Raw genomic sequence first — 19,296 nt, 5'->3', positions numbered from 1 at the left:
ATTTTTATCGATTCAAGAGAGAATATTTCAACGTGTGAATTAAGATTATTTTAGTAAATTGACTTATATCCTCTTAAAACAAGTGATATCATTAATTACCGTGCAAATCTTGTCTTTTCTTTCTATCAAACGCGGATATTTTGACTAGCCAGGTACCCAATCAGAATCAAATTAAACCACAATGAAGGCGAATGCGCAGTTCAGAGGATTGTTCCCAAAGGAGGGCACTATAAAAATCCTAGCATTAGCTCCTTCGATACGTGGGTGTATATGTAAATGATCCTTAAATCAGGTATATTGGTCACGGAGTAATATGTAAATAATTATGCTCCTTGGCAATTAAGGAAGGGCAAAATTATTCGAGCTCAGCGACAGATCGGCCAGTAAACCGAACTGATCTCAAGTATCATTTGAACATCATCGCGGTAGCGTCCGTTCGAAAACTCGCGGATATTTTCCGGCGCAGGGATAAATTAAATTTGAATTTAAGCTCGGTAGATCCCCAGGAGCGGAGGAAAAGTCCTGGAGTCCGGCGAATCCGAAATCGAACCCTTTCCTGAGGCGTGGGCTTGACCAGGGATTAAGTGAGCGTGCTCATTATTGCCCGCTCCGCAGGTAACATATTTTAACAAAGGTTTCATTAATTTTCTTTCGATCGCTTCTGCTGATATTTATTTATTCCCTTTGTAACTGAAGGGCTTTCAGTAGGATTTGTCTCTTGCAGTGATACTCAATGCTTAACTCATTTGAAAAGTGGCGCCTGCTTCGCTTCCGGCTCTCTTTCGCTCATTAAACGCGCCCGGAGAAGCCTGAATGTTTCATCATTTTCCCCACTTCCACTCGCTTGATCGAGCGCTCCTTGTTCGGAAAACCGAACTGTACGTCGCAAACGCCATTTTGAACGTAGCCATCAATTGACCTTGTGGCGAAAGATCCATAAACACCAGTATGAGCATCGCGGGCTGATTATTGAAATTTTTACACAATAGACAAAGCTACAGACAAAGAGGAAATGGAGGGATACCAGTGGATGAAACTGGTGGTAGTTGTGGTTGTCATAGACTAAAGGGGAATATGATGGTCTACAATATAAGGTCTCTTGTGGGTTGCCATAAGGTAGTCCATGGCCAACTTTCTGTGTATCTCGCAAACTCCCGCTTTCAATAATTATGGATCCCTTCATTCTCTTTTGGTTTTCTTTGCCTATTGCTTTGTCTATAAAATTCAATAAACAGAAAGGAAAAAAGACCTAAATTATAATGTAAATTAAAGGAAGCAGAATTACCATTGGCGTATAATAATTGCAGTCTATATTGAATTCCATTGTTCGTTTTTTGAGCCTCTGACTCCTGTAAAAATATAGAGAAATTAGTGGATACATGTCACACAATAAGTATATTTCAGAAGAATTAAATAATTAAGTTTTTCATTCGCACCTTTGAAGTCGTCGGCGTAAGATTTGAAAATTATCAGTTTTTCATTTTGGAAAAAAAAAAGAATTATCACTCTGTTATAAAGTCATACCTACCCTTGATCCTCAAATATTACAAGATCATCTTTTAATTTCTGTCAAAATTGAACCCCAAACCATATTTTTTTTACCAATTTCCAGTTACCTTTGTCTTTTACTGTAGACTACGTAAAAGCAAGTTTACAAAACCACCCTGATTTGATTGAAAATATAAGCGAAACGTTTACGAAGAGAAACCCTGAGGAAGGGCTGCCAATTAATGGGTCATTTGCTTACCCTTATATTTGCTAAACTGCAAAAAAATTTGTAAAAAGGTAACAAAAGGCACGGAGAAGAACAACCGAGAGAAGATCATTGGTTCATTTATTTCGAAATTAATATGCAGGAATGGATATTAGAATAGAATCCAAGAAATTTTTCAGTGACATCCATGTTCTCACGACTTTTCGAAACAGAAGTGAGCATGTTTAATTAGTCAAATGGTGGCCTAAGTTTAGATTGCATGCTGTATCGAAAGAATGTCACGGGGTCTTCAGACAGAGTTGTCATTTCCCGAATAACCCTCTCTTTCTACTGACTAATTTCAAGCTTTGTCTGGGCGATCCGGCAAGCTTGTTTGCGTGTGCGCCCTCAGCGAGGCTTCCCAAACCTGATTGCATTAAAATAATCACTAAATACTTATAGTGGGTCCAGCTTTTTTTCATGAGGAATTTTTCCACGTTCAACCCCCGTCTACGCTATCATTTTCCTTACTTACTTTATTCCTCATTATTCACGTGCGTATGTAATGATTATATTAAGTGAGGTTCACTCTGCCGTGCTAAGGAAGAACGCCGTATGAACATTCGAGAGTTGCCAAATTTCCTTCGATAAAATATTAATTTTCGAGAAAAGTTGTGAACGTTGTCCCTTCAAATTTTCAGGACTTTTTGGTGGAATTGCGAGCAAAATTATTTAAATAATCGGAAGAAAAATATTCATAAGTTTACCAGGAGATTCGTGTTTTATCAAAGAAAATTTGGCAACGCCTGAAGGTTCATACGACGTTCCTCCTTCTAATGCTCAGAAAAGCATTGCTTGACACAAATGCGGGCGGATTGCTGGAACTATATTTTGCTATCAGCGAAATAACACAAGATATAGCCTAATTGATGCTATAAATATATGGACAAACAAGATTGGAACATGTGTATATCTCGAATTGCCCTGTAATTTGGAGCTTAGTACTGCTTTATTACTAAAATCAAATGGAGAAGAAGTTTTTACACTACGTCATAAATATTTCAACTGAAAACATCACCTTTTCTACTCTTACTTTAAATAAAGACATTCTTATTAGGTAAAATTTATGAAGTTTCGAAAGATCTTAAATTGTAACAAATTGCATTTCAATTTAGGCCTGTCCTCACTGTTTTAGGTATTTACTTTTCGCTAGTCTTTCAAACTAAACTTAGGACACAGTGCTGGTAAATAGATAACGACTTACACTTTATACAGATCTGCTGCTCTAAAATACCGAATTTTGATGAAGCTACAAAGCGCGCATCATCTCCACACATGTAAGAGACGTAAACAGTTTGTGTATAACAATTGATGATATTCACGTCTCGTGACAAATCCTACGGATTTATCGTGTCTCATGCTGAAATGTTCAGATCTGTTGCATGTCATGCTTCTCAGTCAGTTAAAAACTCATATTCTCTCCTCCTGGTTTTACAACTTGCTTCTGCTAGAAAGAAATTCTTAGCCCATGAAAACTTGCACGCCATAACTGATTGTAAGTCAATTTTCTGATTACTTGACAAAAGATAAATTTCATTGGGGCTAAATGCTACTATACACTAGAAATACACAATTCAGAATTTGTAGTAAAGGCACACACATCCTTTTTTAGATAGTAAAAAATACGAGAACATCGATGAGGTAGGGAATTTTACATGTCACGCAGTGATTTTTTCTATCGTTGCTGAATGAATGCCTGAAAATAATTCATGATAAAGAGTGTAGAAAGTTAGCATACTTACTTGATCCTTTTCTATAAAACCAATAAAAGCTGTCCTTTCAATTTCTATAGGTTGGCCACCCCTATCATAGAGGGCTATCACAAAATGGAAGAAATTCGATTTCCTTAAATTGCTAGGAGGTTGCTTTTCAAATTGAGCTCTACCCACACCCACACTGAAACAAAAATATGACAGGAAACAAATTAGATCCGATAAAAATAACAACAACTAAAATTCTCTAGAATGGTGTAAAGCTAGTGAAGAAGAAACGGAATGTTCTAAAAAAAGTAAAACGAACGATGGAAAACAAATATTTACGTACAAAATTAACGGATTGAAAGTAAAACACATTGTAAAAAAAGAGGCAAAATATGCTTTTAATTTTACAGGATTGAGATTTGTGAGGTTTTTTAAGGACGGAGTTCGTAATAAAATATTTCAAACACAAATCATGTTTGCATTTTAAAATCAAGGATTTTTCTCTAAAAAAAAAAAAAAAAAAAAAAAGAAAAGAAAAGAAAATAAAATAAAAAACTCAATTGACATATATTTTCAGAAAATAATCCTAAGTTAACAAAGGGTAAATAGGGAACATAAGAAAACACGTCAGGTTTCTTGTTTCTTTCTTTCTTTTAAGTAAAAGTGAAAATAATGACTTTGTCACATCTGGTATCCATTTCTGCAAAATCAGATAATATTTGAGGGAATCTTCTACACAACACATATCATGTCACACGTCGTAAGATACAGGTGACTGGCATAAAAATATTCACTTTGCTGCGTTCCACTATATTGCATGAAAAATTCGCTTGGTCGCAAGTGGTCACACCGACTAAAATAAAATATCTCTTCTGAATCATTCAAACTGCGAAGCACGCTTGTGAAACCAATTTCGGGAACGGACATCCAAATCCTTCCAAGAATCGCCAAACGCAGATATAATAATTCATTTTTCTTCCCGTTCACCCCAATGGATAGTTTTCTTGCCAGTTTTTTTACATTAGCGAGGGGCGTCGGAGGATATTTGGATGAATCATTGGGATCAGGTGCGCCTCTAATACCCCGTCTCTCTCCCCAGAGGGTTGAGCGCAGCGTGCTAACTTGCGCGGCAATCTTCACCCCGGTCGAAGTCAAGCAGATCTAAGATGAAACGTTAGATACTAAAAGAGTGCTAACAAACGTTTCTCAAGAGCTCATTACGCTTTTATGATTCGTACCGATTAATTTTATGGGCTCTGATTTTAGTTTACTATCAAGTGTCATTTAGATATACAGACGGAGGCTAACTAAAATGCGTCAAGTCGTATTTTGGACAAAATTTAGGGTAGTTTTGAGTTTAACTGGTCGTAAATTTTCTCCTGTCAAAAACTCGAAGTCAAAATAAGATATTTAGAATGTGAAAACAGTTGTTGAACTCGAAGGCTGAACTTACACTGAGTTTTATGGAGGAATAAAACTTGAAACCTCTTTTTCTAGGTTCAACTTCGACGCATTTTTGTTGCAGTCGGCCCATGTGCGATAAAAAAATAACCCACGGTGTTAAAGGTTGAGTGTAAATTACACGGCTAAGCATAGGACAATACTTTCAAGGCAAAATGGATGTTGTTCACGATTAAGTTTCAGTTACTAGCAGCTGCAGAACAGATGCTAGTTGATACATGTATTTGTATTAAGTGAATATAACAATTATTTGGGGCTGTGGAAAAGCATCAAGAATTCGAAAGTTTTTCGCCCAAAACGGCAGTAAGTACAGCTTTCTCGCAGAATAATTTGAACTCGCTATTTTGTTTGAAAACACATTTTTGTGCACTTACTGCTTAGTCATAAGTCTCGTTTTTTACAAACAATAAGCGTATTGTGCTGTTATAACTAAAGCAGTTCGCATTTATTTAAATTCAAATCCGGAGATCTTTTAGGAAAACTCAATTTCGAAAATGTATACGTTGCGTTTCTCTTTGGTTATACTGTGGTTCTGGTCCATTCTTCTTAGTGAGAACCCCAGGTGAACGTTTTTAAATCAAAAGGAACGTTATCCATTCTGACACGAGCCGCGAGATCCATAAAAATGCATAATGACAGGGCTCATGTTACAAGGTATTTGTTTCCTTTTGATTCAAATGCGCCCAAGTAGACGACGGTAGGTTAACAAATGGACGTATTTCTATCGAACGGAACTGTGTGCATTACACTGAAACAAAAATCTCGAAGTATTTACCAAGAAAAGGGTAAAATTACCAAGAATTCAGGGTTCTATTTGATCCCAGTTTTTTCTTGGTAAAATTACCATTTATAGAATTGGTAATTTTACCGAGAAATCTCGTTAAAATTATTGACTCTCTCGGAAATTTTACTGGACCCCGGTAAAAACGCCAATATTTTTTATCGACTGTGGTAGAATTACCGAGATAAAATGGCAAAGTTACCGGGAATCGATTACCAATAAAAGTGGTATTCTTACCTGAAAAAAACGGTAAAAATACTGATTTTTAGGCAAGCTTACCAGTCTGTCTTGGTAAAATTACCAATAATTAGTAAAAAAGTGAGATGGTAAATGCACCAACGGACCTTGGTAAAAACGCCGGGATTTTTTTTCAGTGTATGACATGAGCCCTGAGACCCATTAGAATACACGCATAACAGGGCTCACGTCATAATGCACATGGTTCCGTTTGATAGAAATACGTCCAAATGAAAGTGATCCAACGAGCCCAATTTTGCACCCGAAAAACAATAAACGAATTATTTTTTCCCATGGCTCTTGCGACGAGTCCTTCTCGGAACCCGCAAAACCCACGGAAGTCGTGCGAAACACCTCGGATAGTCCTGTTAAAATCGGAGTCACGAACGACAGGTGGGGCGGAAAAGCATTCCGCTCTCATAACAAACAAAAGACGGAATCACGGTAGCCGAGATTCGGGAAGGGTTGCTAGACGGTGTCATCGCCGCGGTTTCGGGGCTCAACAATCATCGGATCGTCGAGACAATGCAGGCCTGAGCGGGGCGTTTGACAGATATATCATTGCGGTCGGAATCGGGAGCAAATTAGGAGACTGCTCGCGGGGGGTGGGGGTGGGTTTTTGCCGGGGGACGACGGGACCCCGCTGAGGAGTCGCGACTTGACACCCCCGCACAGTGGGACGCGCCCGGCAGCAACAGTTGACTCCGCTGCGGCCTTAAAGCGCAAATCTCATTTCGGCTCTTTAGTTTGGATTTGTCATGAGTTGTCAGGTGCGTTACCTTTTTGTCTACAACTCGTTCGTTTGGAGTGTTTCGGGGGCTGAAATCGAAGTCTCTCTTCATTGGAAGTTGTTTGGGGTGGGAATTGAAAACTGCCCTTGTGGCATTAAAATGCTAGATATTGGGAAATTAAAATACTAGTTAAGTTCGAGGATATGGAAGCTACTAAGCTTCGCAACTCGGGAAATACTTTTTGTGCTTTTTTGCACCGCAAAGATACCGCTACAAGTTTTCATCATTTTATTTTGGTAAATTCTGACAAAAAATTGACGTAAATTTTTGGTTTCACACGATGCATATTTCACATTTCGTTTTTCGCACTGCATTGATATAAACGATTTTTACAAATCAGCGAAATTTGTTCTGCCCGGATTTTTTCTAGTTTCCGTTACAATTTCACTTATTAAACACTATATTTTCTGGGGGGGGGGGGTAGTTTTTTTGCTGCCTTTAAATATTTAACTTTATGCTATAAAATCATATGAGTAAGCGCGTAACACACAGCGTCTGAGGTGCGACGCACTTCAGGAGGTTGAACCGCGTTTAAAATGATAAAAATATGGAATAATGAGTTTAAAAAAAGTTACGAAAACATACTCTTCTTGTGACTTTAACTCCACACACAGCAAAGAAAGTGTATTTATTATAACGTAAGTCTTCATCTCTGAATTTAAGCTTTCTGAGGAATAAGTTTTTTCGCCGATAAAATTAAAGCAATCAATAAGCCTGTTGCAGGTAAAAAGAAGAAATGTAACAAAAATAATAAAAAAAAGGAAAACATATTAAAAATTCAAAACGTAATATTGAAGCTAATTTTAGCTGGAATAGACAAAACCCGAAAATTAATGAATTAGAATCAGAGGAAAAAAACTAATTTTCACTGTATTCGTAATTTTCAAAACGAGGTCTATTAAATTATCGACAAAAATAAAACACAATTCAATGCGCGCATTTTCGTGTCATTAGACTGTAGTTATTCTCTTCCCTCACCCCCTGTGGGTCTTGACACGGGAGATCTAGCTGTGTTTTTGTGCGGACAATGAAGACATTTTGAAATGAGATCATTACATCATAAATCTTGGTAAGATCTTAGCAATAGCGTATTTTTATAACTCGGTTGCAGCATGCTGAAAACAATAGCTGACATGAGTGGAAAACAAACTTTTTGTAAGATAATGTTCACGCATTAGAGATTGAACTGCGCCTTAAATCTACGAGGTATACTACACAATATCCCAAGTGCATCAATAGTTATCGATTTTAAGGAACTTGCAAACTTAATCACGGAGCTATATTAAAATTAATGTTTTTGTCAAAGATATGCGCGTTTCCTTGTGTAAAAGAATAATTTTCAGAAGTCCATAATTTGATTCATTTTATTAATTAATGGAAACTACTGAGTCAACTAAGAACAAAAATATCCTCGTCTCTGAACAATTCTGAAACAATTGCAACAATCTGAAAAACTGCTGCAGGAGTTTTGACGGAATGATCTAATGTGCTGGGACACATGTTTTTAAATTGGAAATGCCGCCATTTGACGTCACGAGGCGAAACATTTTCTCACTTTCAAATCTATTTTTCTCCAGTTATCCATATCAAAAGAACAATTTATGAAAACAACTATAAACTCAGCTCATCAAACGTTTTTACACTAGCAATTCAATTTTCTCAGACAAATTCTTCCCATCTTGTATAACCAAAAATCATCTCTCTTTCATTGGATGTTTACATCGAAGTAGGAAACGCCTTTGAAAAAAGTCCAATATATCCCAAGACATCAAACAGGTCACGAATTAGACCAGAAATTAGGATCGCAGCAGCAAAAAAAAAGTTGAAACAAGCTGATTTGGCAACAGCGAGAGGAAGTCTCGACGATGAGAGTAATTAATGATTCCTTGTCCAACAACGTGGAGCTCCTTTAGCGCCTTCGAATCCTGCCATGATAAATTGATTTAAAGGTGAAGATCTCAAACTTGAAAACAATAACCAACCAAAAGATGAGCCACCTCTTTCCTCAATCCGTTCTATGCATCCAAACACCCGTGCCTAGTCCAAGAAGAGCGAAGGATAGGCCAATGAAATGAAGTTTAAACCCATGATGAAAATTTCTCAACCATTATTTAATGCCAAAAAATATCAGTATTAATGAGCGAATAATGTACTTTTCAGGAAAGATGATGGTGACAGGGGGTTTTGCAAGAAATGGGGGAGTGCATACTCCCTGGAGGATTTTGGGAGGATACGGAATTTTGGCGGTGAGGTGTCACAAAACTCCAAACAGTCCCGTGAAAGTGGTTTTTATGTATGCAGATACTTTTCAAAAAAGAAAAAAAAAGATTCTTCTTCATTTAACAATCTTCAGTAAATTCAAAAGAAGAAATAGGTGATTATTACGGAACTAATGTCCTATCTCAGCCAATTTCTCTGACACAAGCGTGGACTCTTTCCTTAGAGCCATTTTGAACAGATTCTACAGCTGAAAATTTTTCAGCTCTGTAATTCCACAATTTTTTAATTTATTAGTAACGCGCGAAAAAACACGTGGTTGAGTAATTTAAAAGTGTCATTATTCGTCGTGTTTTCGACAAAGTGTAATCCCTTGAAGCAAAATATTTTCATCCCTTTTAAGTCAGCAACTAATAATTCCAATCAGGGAATGCAACCGGAAGATATGGTGTAATATGTTTCTGGTGGTTTGAAAAGTAATTGATATGTTAGATTTTAGCATAAGACGTGTTTTTAGGTGTTATCAAAAATTTAAAAAAATTGATTTAAAATTAAATTATAATAGTGTTTAAAATTTGCGAACAATTATTTAAAATAATAACTGATTATTTAAATCGACATTTAAGATGTATTCACCGAGTCCGGTAGTTTCATAATTTGATAGAACACAGAGAAAATGGAGCCAAAAGTAGTATGGTTTTTCTTAAATCCATTAAAACTAAATTTTGAGGCAAAATGTTGATTTTAAACAATTTTGGAATAGGAATGACTGCGGTATTTTAATTATTTTTTCTTCTCATTGCATTTATTTATTATTGTTTCAATGGGGAGTAAACAAACGTATGCAATTCATTGAGATATATTTTCAAGTACTTCCGAACGTAATGAGTAATTAAGTATTTTCAAAATAGAAAAGATTGAAATAATTTTCAATGAAGTGTGAATTCCAGAAAATGTGACTTTTTCTTGAATGAGTTCATGGCGTTTTTAACATTAGATTTTAAATTTAAAGATTTCTAACTGATTGCTTTCAGAAGAGAAAGTTATGATATTCTAGTCAATCCAGTATTTTAAGCGAGGTGAAATAAAGTTATCGTCTTAAAAGTAGCTATCTTTGTATAATGCGGTTTTCTCCTTTTTGGTTTTGAACCTGACAATTATGAAAAAAGGGGTCCATAATTCGTCCTTTAGTCACATACAGAAAATTATTGAAACGAAAAAACTTCCACAATTTCCTTGACTACATCTGTGAAGTATAATATGTGCAGATATTATAATACATTTAATTTTGCAGCTTAAAAATCTAGTATCATGATATGACACCATAGTTTTAAATGGATATTTAAGTTTGCAGCAAGTATGACTTCCATGTATTATGGAACCATACATGGCCATGTTGTTATGCACTATCGTAAGAGCCATGTCATCTCTCTCTTCCTGATACCTGAGCCACATCAGTCTCCCTTTTATAAAACCATGACCCCCCCCATGTGACCACTGCTCGGACCCACCCCCTAGATGCCCTGCGCCTTTAACAGACTGCTTTTCCACGGTAACAGGAAAAATTCGAAGACAGCGTGTGCATACTCTCACCAAGAGATTATTATCTGCACAGAAAGCGGATGAATCATAAAAATCGGCGCAGTAAATATTTCGATAAACACATTTTTCACCATCTATTAATAATACATGGATTGCATTTTGCAAAAAGGAACCAGAAGTATTGCAATGATGCTAAGATTGTGCACCTTCATCCTATACAATAAAATTCCTGAAATCATGAAAAAATATGAAGTTAAAATGGTAATGTTTGTCTTAATTTGCAGTTTTTAGTTTTTAGCTAGTAAAATAGAAACTGTTAATGGATAATCAGCTGTTTATCCTCCAAGCAGGCCCGCCACAAGGGGGGGGGGGGGGATACTGGGTCCTTGGTACCGGGGCCCGGGCCCTGGAGGGGCCCGTGACGCGAGCAGGTGACAAACCACTACGAATTCATGTGTAACCCTTGTCTCGTAGGGAAAAGTGAAAAAATTACCCTTAAAATTCCGCAAAAGGTGAATAAAGTTTCAAAAACACGCTAGGGCACTATAAAATTTGTCTTACTTTTTTAGAGATTTCTATCTATTTTCAAGATTTTGAGTATATGTAGAATGATATTTTTAGTAACTGCGTTTCATTTTCTTTCGTTGTCGGATGCTAAGAGGCTCCTGTCTGGGCATCCTCGACTTCAATGGCTCAACTCCCTTACCATAGACGTGCGAAAGGAGAGTTCAGGGGGGCCCGGCTCCCCCTAGAATTGAAAAGTATCATCTGCCCCCCTCAAAAAAAAAATGTATAGATGTTTTGAATGCAACAATTTGAAAGTATTTGGTGCTGAAAGTAAAAAGAAAAGGTAATTATTCTGCAGAAATTGATGAAAAATCTCCATCATAAGAGCTTCAAAATGCGTCCAAATAGATTTAAATTTTCAAAAATTTCCCGGGGGAGGCCCCCCGGACCCCCCTCTGTGCTAGGGGCCCGGGCCAGAAAACTGGTAGCAGGGCCCGAGATGGGATGTGGCGGGCCTGCCTCCAAGACAAGAAGTTCTTAACAATCTTCGCAACATTGCAATGCTCCTGGTTCCTTTTTGCAAAATGCAATCCACATAATATTTAATTTTTATATTGGCGCGACTACCCGTATCCGATGAAACCTATCCTCACATGGACGTATTTATGCTAAAAGGAGATATGTGGAAGTGGAAAGATGGGGTGTGCTCGTTAGTTGGGTCATAAGAAACAATGTAAAAGTGGATATAGCTCCTTTTGAGAAAATTGAGAAGCGGGATTTTCTATTAAATCAAAAGGAGCTAAACGGCAAAATATGCTAACTCATGAGCCGCGGGCATGGGAAGAGAGCCTTGTGCACAGGGCTCACGAGTTACAGCGCCCCGACGACCATCTCCCCGTCGTTAGAGTGCGCACTCATTGCCGCTGACGTCACTGGCGCTTTATATTCCCCATTCATTCTTATGGCCCGACCACTAACGAGCACACCCCATCTTTCCACTTCCACATATCTCCTTTTCGCATAAATACGTCCACATAGATTATAAAAAAAATGACACCGTCAGATCTCTTCCTAAACTCCTCCTGATCTTTTAGTGTCAACTGTCAATCTCTGACAGAATGCTTTCACTGTGCGTCCACGTTGCCTTCATTCGGAAGGAAGGAATCCCTGGATTATTCTTGACAAAAAGTAAATTTTTAAAGAATGCATGGGATTAAAATGTACGGCATTTTAAAGGGAATCAGACTAATTTCATCTGACGTTGCCCAACTTTCTCTTAAGTTTTATTTTGTCACATGAGAAAAAAAATCAAAATTCTGACTTGAAATTTTGTGAGTTTATTCCTTATGATCTGAGGGATATTCAGTGAAAATTTCAAGGAGCTACTTTGTTTGGCTCTTTTTTAAACGCATAGAACTGAAGAGGAAATTAGAGTGCGTTATGTCGCTTTGCTGCACTCTCTAGAGCTTTGCGACACCTTTCCGCCATAGTCCCTTATTGAACCTCAAACTTTCGGGAATCGAGTGCTTTTCCGTTTCAATCCCATCCTTTTATCCTCCCATTGGGCGCCCTCTGCGTTTTCACCCAGGAGAAACTCCATTCAGGATCCTCTTCGGCAACTTGTCCCCGCAGTCATTCTCTGGTCCTGACCATAAAATTTAACTTCTTCCGTCAAAAAAGTCTACTAGATCAGACATAAACTTCGTAGCTTTCAATCTGCCGTGCATCTTCTGACTTTAAATTATTTCCATAAAGTTACAAATTAGTTTTGTCGCTCCTTTAGCACCCTCTGGCGCTCTCCTACAGCACATGTGGCATGTGGCTAAACCTTCCCAAAGGTCATGGAGCAACTGGAAATGTAACATATCTTCGTCGACGTCTCGCATGCGTCGTCTTCTCCCAGGGGGTGCCCAATTCAAAACTCGTTCAGGTAACCTCTTTTTTAACATTCTTTACACATGTCCGCACTTTGCTAACCGCTTGAACATGACGTCTTGCAGGATAGTGCCCACCTTCGTTACCTGACGACTTTTTTCATAACGGACCCGGTCTCGTATCGAGATTCCAGCAGATCGCCGCTAAAAATCCATTTCAGCTGGCCTCAAAGAACTACCCTCAACTACATACATACATGCATACATACATATAAAGCCGCTCCTATATAGCGCTCTCTGGCGCTCTACGACACTTAGCTGCCAAGTCCCGTATCCTCCCAAAACCTCAAAGTCCCCTTTCCTCCCAAAGATTCCTATACTCCCAAAGCCACTACTCTCAACTATGTATGCATAAGCCGCTTTTATGGCTCGCAAGGGCGCTCTGCGACGCTTATCCACCATAGAAATCTGTCATGGTAGAGATCCTCCGGAAGGTGGCGTCTCCTCATCTCTTCACTGATGCCCTCTACCCACCGTTTGGCTGGACCTCCGTCGCCTACCTGGAGGACCCACTCCAACACCTTCTTCAGCAGCCTAACTCGAGGTTAGGTTAGTCTCGCTTAGGTCAGCTTCGGTCAGGTCCCACAAGCCCGCCCAGTTAGGTTTCCTCGCATTTTTCTTCACATTTATTTTTCTTTTTTTTCGACTTAGGCCACTTGGGCGCTCGAGGGTCGAACCGCCCGTCCGCCATTAGCGGAGAGCGGCCTCCCGGCCTTCCGGTCGCCATGGAGGCAAGGACTCTCAACTAACTCTGGTTAAATCCGTCGATATAATAATGATGAAGATTAGTGGATGTCTTACCTTGACTGATCGACGACGGAAGGCTGCATCCATGACCTGGCGGCGGCGAGCTGGGAGGTGGAGAGGGGCTCCTCCTTGAGCCCGGTGACGGGGCCCCTCGGCTGGTGGTGGTGGTGGTGGTGGTGGTGGAGGCCGGCCGTGGAGGCGTCCTGGTGGTGGTGGAGCCCGAACATGAGGCCCCCGTTGCGGGCGGCGCCCGGGTAGAGCTTCCGCCCCCAGGCGGCCGCCGTGACCGGGTCCAGCTCCGGCAGGGCGAGCGGCGGCCACGGAGACGAGTAGCCGCACTCCACGTCACCCGCGCCCACTCCCGCGCCCCAGTATCGCCCGTCCGTGCCCAGCGTCGTCGTGATCCGGGCCTCCCCCGACCCCGAGGGCTCCTCCGCCTCGAGCTTCGTCACCGCGCCGCCCGAACCGCACACCTTGACCAACCGACCACCCGCGCCCGCGAGTCCCACTTAACCTAAAACCCGCACTATCGGAACCGATTCGTCAGGTTCTCATCAAGCATAAGCACGATCGTCTGATACACAACTGTCTCCGTTACGAATGTACGTTACGTGGTTGAGTACGTAAGCACGCTGTAGTACACTATGAGTACGCACAACGTTCCGAAAATTCACGAATGTCAAATGTCCCGATTTAAAATGGCGAATTTGTTACTTACAAGAGAATTATTGCACAAAACTCAGTATTTTTCACTTGTTTCTTTTAAAAAAAATTGTCAGCGTACGAGTTAAGTCTGATGATGGGGTAATTTTCCGTATGACACTGGACGTGGTGAATGTATTTTTTTCAATAAGGGGCACACACTGATCAAATATTGCACTGATTCACTTTCTCGTGCGAGAGAGAGTTGAAAATGTGAGATTACCTGACACTGTGTACGTTACAAAGTTGTGCTGGTTGTGTTAGGTCTGACTCCTTCGACGTATGAAATTTTTAGGTGTGAATTGTGTTTGTTCATAGTTCCTAGGTTAAACACATAAAGCTAATGTTGATGTAGTGCTCAGTTGCTGATAACGTTTAAGATCACCGGTATTGACCGTTTTGAGCTAATTTCAGCAGCAAGTCCGATAGAATAAACAGATTTCAGCCGTGGGTAAGAATGTATCGAGATCATAAACCTGCTCAACCAGGTGTAACTGTAGCTGAGGTTGTAGGATGACTGAATTATTTCAAGAGGCAAAAATTTCCATCAATCGCAAGAATATTCAAAAGATCGGATAAAAGTCTCCGGCAAGCTGCGGCTTCACTTTCTTAACCTATCAATCATCTCTCCAAAGTTCACGAGCGATGAAAGATAATACAGCGCTGCGTGTCTGTTTACCTTTTCGAGTCTCAGGTAGTTCGCCGCCTTGATTGCAGATGCCGTTAGTAGTCGTTTGTTGTTGATGTGTCTGAGCTTTCACTCGAGGCTTTCACTCAAAGCTGATGCCATAATCCATGTCTTCCGATTCGTGAAATATGATGATGCACTGAATGTAATTTGTTTATATATACTCGATTTTAAAATAACTTTATAAAACACTGGTCGCTTAGAACACAAATTTCACAAGTTCAGCCTCAATAGGGATGGTGAAACACATGTAGGCGAATTCTTGAAAGAACGAAAAGTTGTCATTGAGTATGACCACGCACAATTTTAATGATTATATGTAAGTTTTTTTTTGTTTTTTTTTTTCTGAGTTGAATGAAGTATCTCGCGCTAAGTTTGTCGGAACCGACCGCGTGACGGAATCGCGTGAGATTTTTCCGAGACCGGAAATCGCGGATACGGAAAGCGGAAACTACGGCGCGACAAAGTCGCGGTTCCGAAAAAGAGAGACGAAGAGATCGGGGTCGCTCATTCGGCAATAAAATACCCGCGCGATTTCGGATAGGATCGGGAAGCTGGGTGTGAAAACTCCATGGTGTATAATAAAGGTGCGTCTCAAGAGTGATCACGGCAAGTCACCGGGGGGACGACTGATAGCCGAGCGTCGAGTCTCCGGGAGTTCGCCCCACGGGGAGGCGCCAAGAGAACGCCTCTCCGACGCCACCGCCCCGACGTCGGCGCCGGCCAATGGGGTGCGCCGCTGCCGGGCGCCGTTGGCCAATCGCGAGCGCGGGTTTCGCGAGTTCGCCTCAGCGTCCCTCTCGGCCGTCACTGCGGAGCGTTCGGCCAGCTGGGATGAACGCGGGTAGGCCGCCAGGATTTCGTCCGTATTTAACTCGTTCGTCTCGTTGGGAAAAAATTCGATTTAATTATTACATCGACGCGTTTTTATTACCTAACGATAGCTCATAGCTGAAAAACAATACATATGGTTAAATATAAAAGGGTTTGGAGTGTAGGAGATTTGGGGAGATATGATTAAAATTTTGTAGCACAATTCTCGGTAATTTGCAAAAATGGCATTTACAAATGGCAAAAATAATTGTTCATATCACTACAAAAACACTTAGACACTATATAAATCAACTCATGCTGATTTCAACGAAAAATAAGCGCCTGGTAGCATATCTAAATAAATTTTTAACTGCATTTTTTAGGGATTCTGTGATAAAAAAACTGTCATTAACTTACTGTCGTAACTTAATTTTTTTTTTTCACAGTTTACTCGGGCAATTATGCTAAAATCAAGTTGCCTCTCTTTTATGTACAATAGGAAGAACTCTGACAGAAATGCACATATTCTAATACACGCGACTTCGCACCTACAGTTTAATTTCCTTTGCGTAATATCTTCACTTTGCGCTGACATAATCTCTTCAAAAAAGTTTTTGCTGGGAATTTAACTGTCACATTACTGCATCAGACAATAATCCAAGTGGTCGATTCTCATTAAGAAGTTCCGTTCCTCATTTTTTTCCGTTTTCACATACAGGATAAAAAGAAACTGATTATAGCCGTTTAGCTTAAATAATCCAAATAAACAACATTCCAGTCCCCACGTAAAAAACCTCAGAAAATAATGTTTGTTTGTTCTTTTATCTTCATCGGATTTTGAAAGATTTACATATTATAATATTATACATACATAATTAAAAACAGTGCAATCTCTCTTATTTTGCATTTCTATTTCTTAAAATTGATTGATCGAAAATCCCGGAACAACTTAATAATTTTAATTTCTCTCGTTAGTTCTCCAGACGCAGGACAAAAATACTTCGCTAAAATTTTGCTTGAAAAGGTAAAATCTTTTTTCCCCGCGGATTTATAATATTCAATTATACTCTCTCTGTTGATATGCACTTCCTCGCATGCGCATTTTCGGATTGTTACCATGAGAGTGATAGTGAGATTGATAGTTTCTTTCTTCTCTTTTTTCATTAATTTTTTTTATTAAAACATAGATTGAAAAATTGTTGAAAACCCCCTCTTACTATTATTTTTGTAGAGTTCCAAATGTTCTGTAATCCAAAAGTAACCAGCCTTTACCATGTGAATCGCAGCCTCGTACAAGGATTTTTTCCAAGTCGTAAGCACAGACGTACTTTACAAATATTATTACCGTGCCAGGCATCGACCGTACAAAATCTACATTCCACTGACAATTCATGAAAATTTAAAGTTCAATCAAACTTTATCCAAAGATTACCCCTAATATTTCATGATCGAGTGAACACTTCATAAAAATATTTTTCAATTTTTAACGCATTTAGTTATCTGAGTGCACACGCAACCATTAAACTGTAAATTTTTAATTTTAGTTTACAATTCGTGGCGTGAAATTCTCTGGATCACATATCCTAAAATTTTCCGAGGTAAGTTTAACCAAATTTCCTGCAGAATTGTAGAGCCAGAGACATGAGCGAATAATATTCATTGAGCAAGAATAATATTCATTGAGCAAGAGAAATATTCTTGAATTCGATATTATTTTCACTCTTTCAGAGGTGACAGCATCAGGTTAAAATAAATACGTGAAATCTTAACTGTTTACTCTTTCAGCCTACTCTCTTTTGCCCCGCCTATAAAACAGTTTCCTTTGAAAATATGAAGATTTATCGGTAGATCAATCAAAGTAAGCATAATATTCTCTGATATTTTATTGCAATAAAAAATCGATAGCGGTGGGTAAATTTTTTTAAAGAAATAATTTTCAAACGTAACACTAAGTTTTCAGTAACTAGCTGTTCCCATGTAATTGAATTTTATCACTGAGATATTCATACTCATATTGAAACTAAATCTTTCAAAATTTTCTTTTCCTGCGTTGCATGATTGAACTAAATAATTCTTTCAAATGCAATCCTTAAGTTAGCGTGCTCGCATTTGTATTTTACGGAACAAAGTCGATTGAAAAAAATATGGGGAAACAGAGTAGCTCTATGTTTTGTAATGCGTTTCCGATGAAAGCTCCTAAAATTGAAGGAAAAGCATAACCAATATTTGAAACCTATAAATGGCAATGAACAGTAAATTAACGACCTAAACTCTAGGCTCGCAAACGGAAAATATGAATATTCAAATCAATTCCATTTAACACAAATTGTTAATAATGTCCTAATATGATGATTTAAACTTTCGTATGTTTTTATTTGTCCAAAAGTTGAATAAAATGAAGAATTGTAAAAGAGTGTGGTAATGGTGTGCGGTTCGAGATATTCTTTGCATTTTAGTGATTTTAGAATTTTCCGAAATTTCAAAGAAGACTTTCGTTAATTTTTTTTATCAATTCTTAAATGTTCCGTCAAAGTTCCTGTATCCATTTTGTCACTCTAAAAATGCAAAATACTCTGAAGACCAATCTTTATGTTTGATCGTCCATAAGAGAAGGAGCCTCGGTCCATGGAGGCCAATTTTTCGCTATAGATATTTTCATCGAGTTGAGATGAAAAATTGGACCGTAAAGTTTCAACATAAAATTTGCTGTAGTGTCGTAAGGAAGAAATTGCAAGGGACTCAGTTCATTTTTTGCGTGGGCGTAAAATACAATTCTAATATGACGATTTTTCCTTTTAACAGAGTGGGCTCGAATTTCAAACAGCATTTTCCTTTGAATTACGTTTTTTGAATACGAATCGTCGAAATGCAAATGTCAAACCGCCACAACTTTCATTTGATCTATACACATTTCGGCGTTTTTGCACCAAAATTTTCGTAGAGCGTGCATTTTTCGCTCGGATATCAATTACCCAATTTCGAATTTTTAGAAGACTTACGACCTTTTTTTTTCGTAGCCGTCACTTTTGCAAAATGTAATACATTTAGGCAAACTTGAAGTAAACGTTGATTCGGGAGGCACAGTGACTATAAAGTGTTAGACCACCCATTACTGTTGGATATCATTTTGTAAAACCGAACCACTTTTTTTGCTCATTGTAGAAACAGCATATGTGTCCATTATAGTTTCCTTATGATGCAGATGAGGCTTTTATGGTTAGAAATAGTAGTTCCGCATTGCAAAATGTAATCCAGCTCAAACTCATCCTGCTATTTCAGTCCCATCAGCGTAGCGTTTACTCTAAACCCGGTCCTTTCCAGTTTAAATCGAGAGCAATTTAACGTGCAATCGAAAATGCGAACAAATCCTAGATAATAACAATAATTTAATCGCACAGCAGCGGGAGCCGGGTCAAGTCTATA

The 19,296-nt window shown here is 38.8% G+C and overlaps 1 protein-coding gene across 1 annotated transcript in view; it reads right to left on the bottom strand.

The window, feature by feature from the left end:
* kn (EBF transcription factor knot) overlaps window positions 1–15,968 on the bottom strand; it is a 90,352-nt gene extending 74,384 nt beyond the window's left edge. Inside the window, 3 exon segments of the mRNA XM_072301528.1 lie at window positions 1,286–1,349; window positions 3,496–3,649; window positions 13,725–15,968. Of these exon segments, the coding sequence (XP_072157629.1) occupies window positions 1,286–1,349; window positions 3,496–3,649; window positions 13,725–13,897 (391 nt within the window). The 5' untranslated portion in view covers window positions 13,898–15,968.
* Window positions 15,969–19,296: the final 3,328 nt, after the last annotated feature.

This window comes from Bemisia tabaci, chromosome 6, assembly GCF_918797505.1.
Source record: "Bemisia tabaci chromosome 6, PGI_BMITA_v3".
NCBI classification, from domain to species: Eukaryota; Metazoa; Arthropoda; class Insecta; order Hemiptera; family Aleyrodidae; genus Bemisia; species Bemisia tabaci.
Note: the sequence above shows the minus strand (reverse complement) of the source record. Positions and strands in the feature narration are given on the sequence as shown.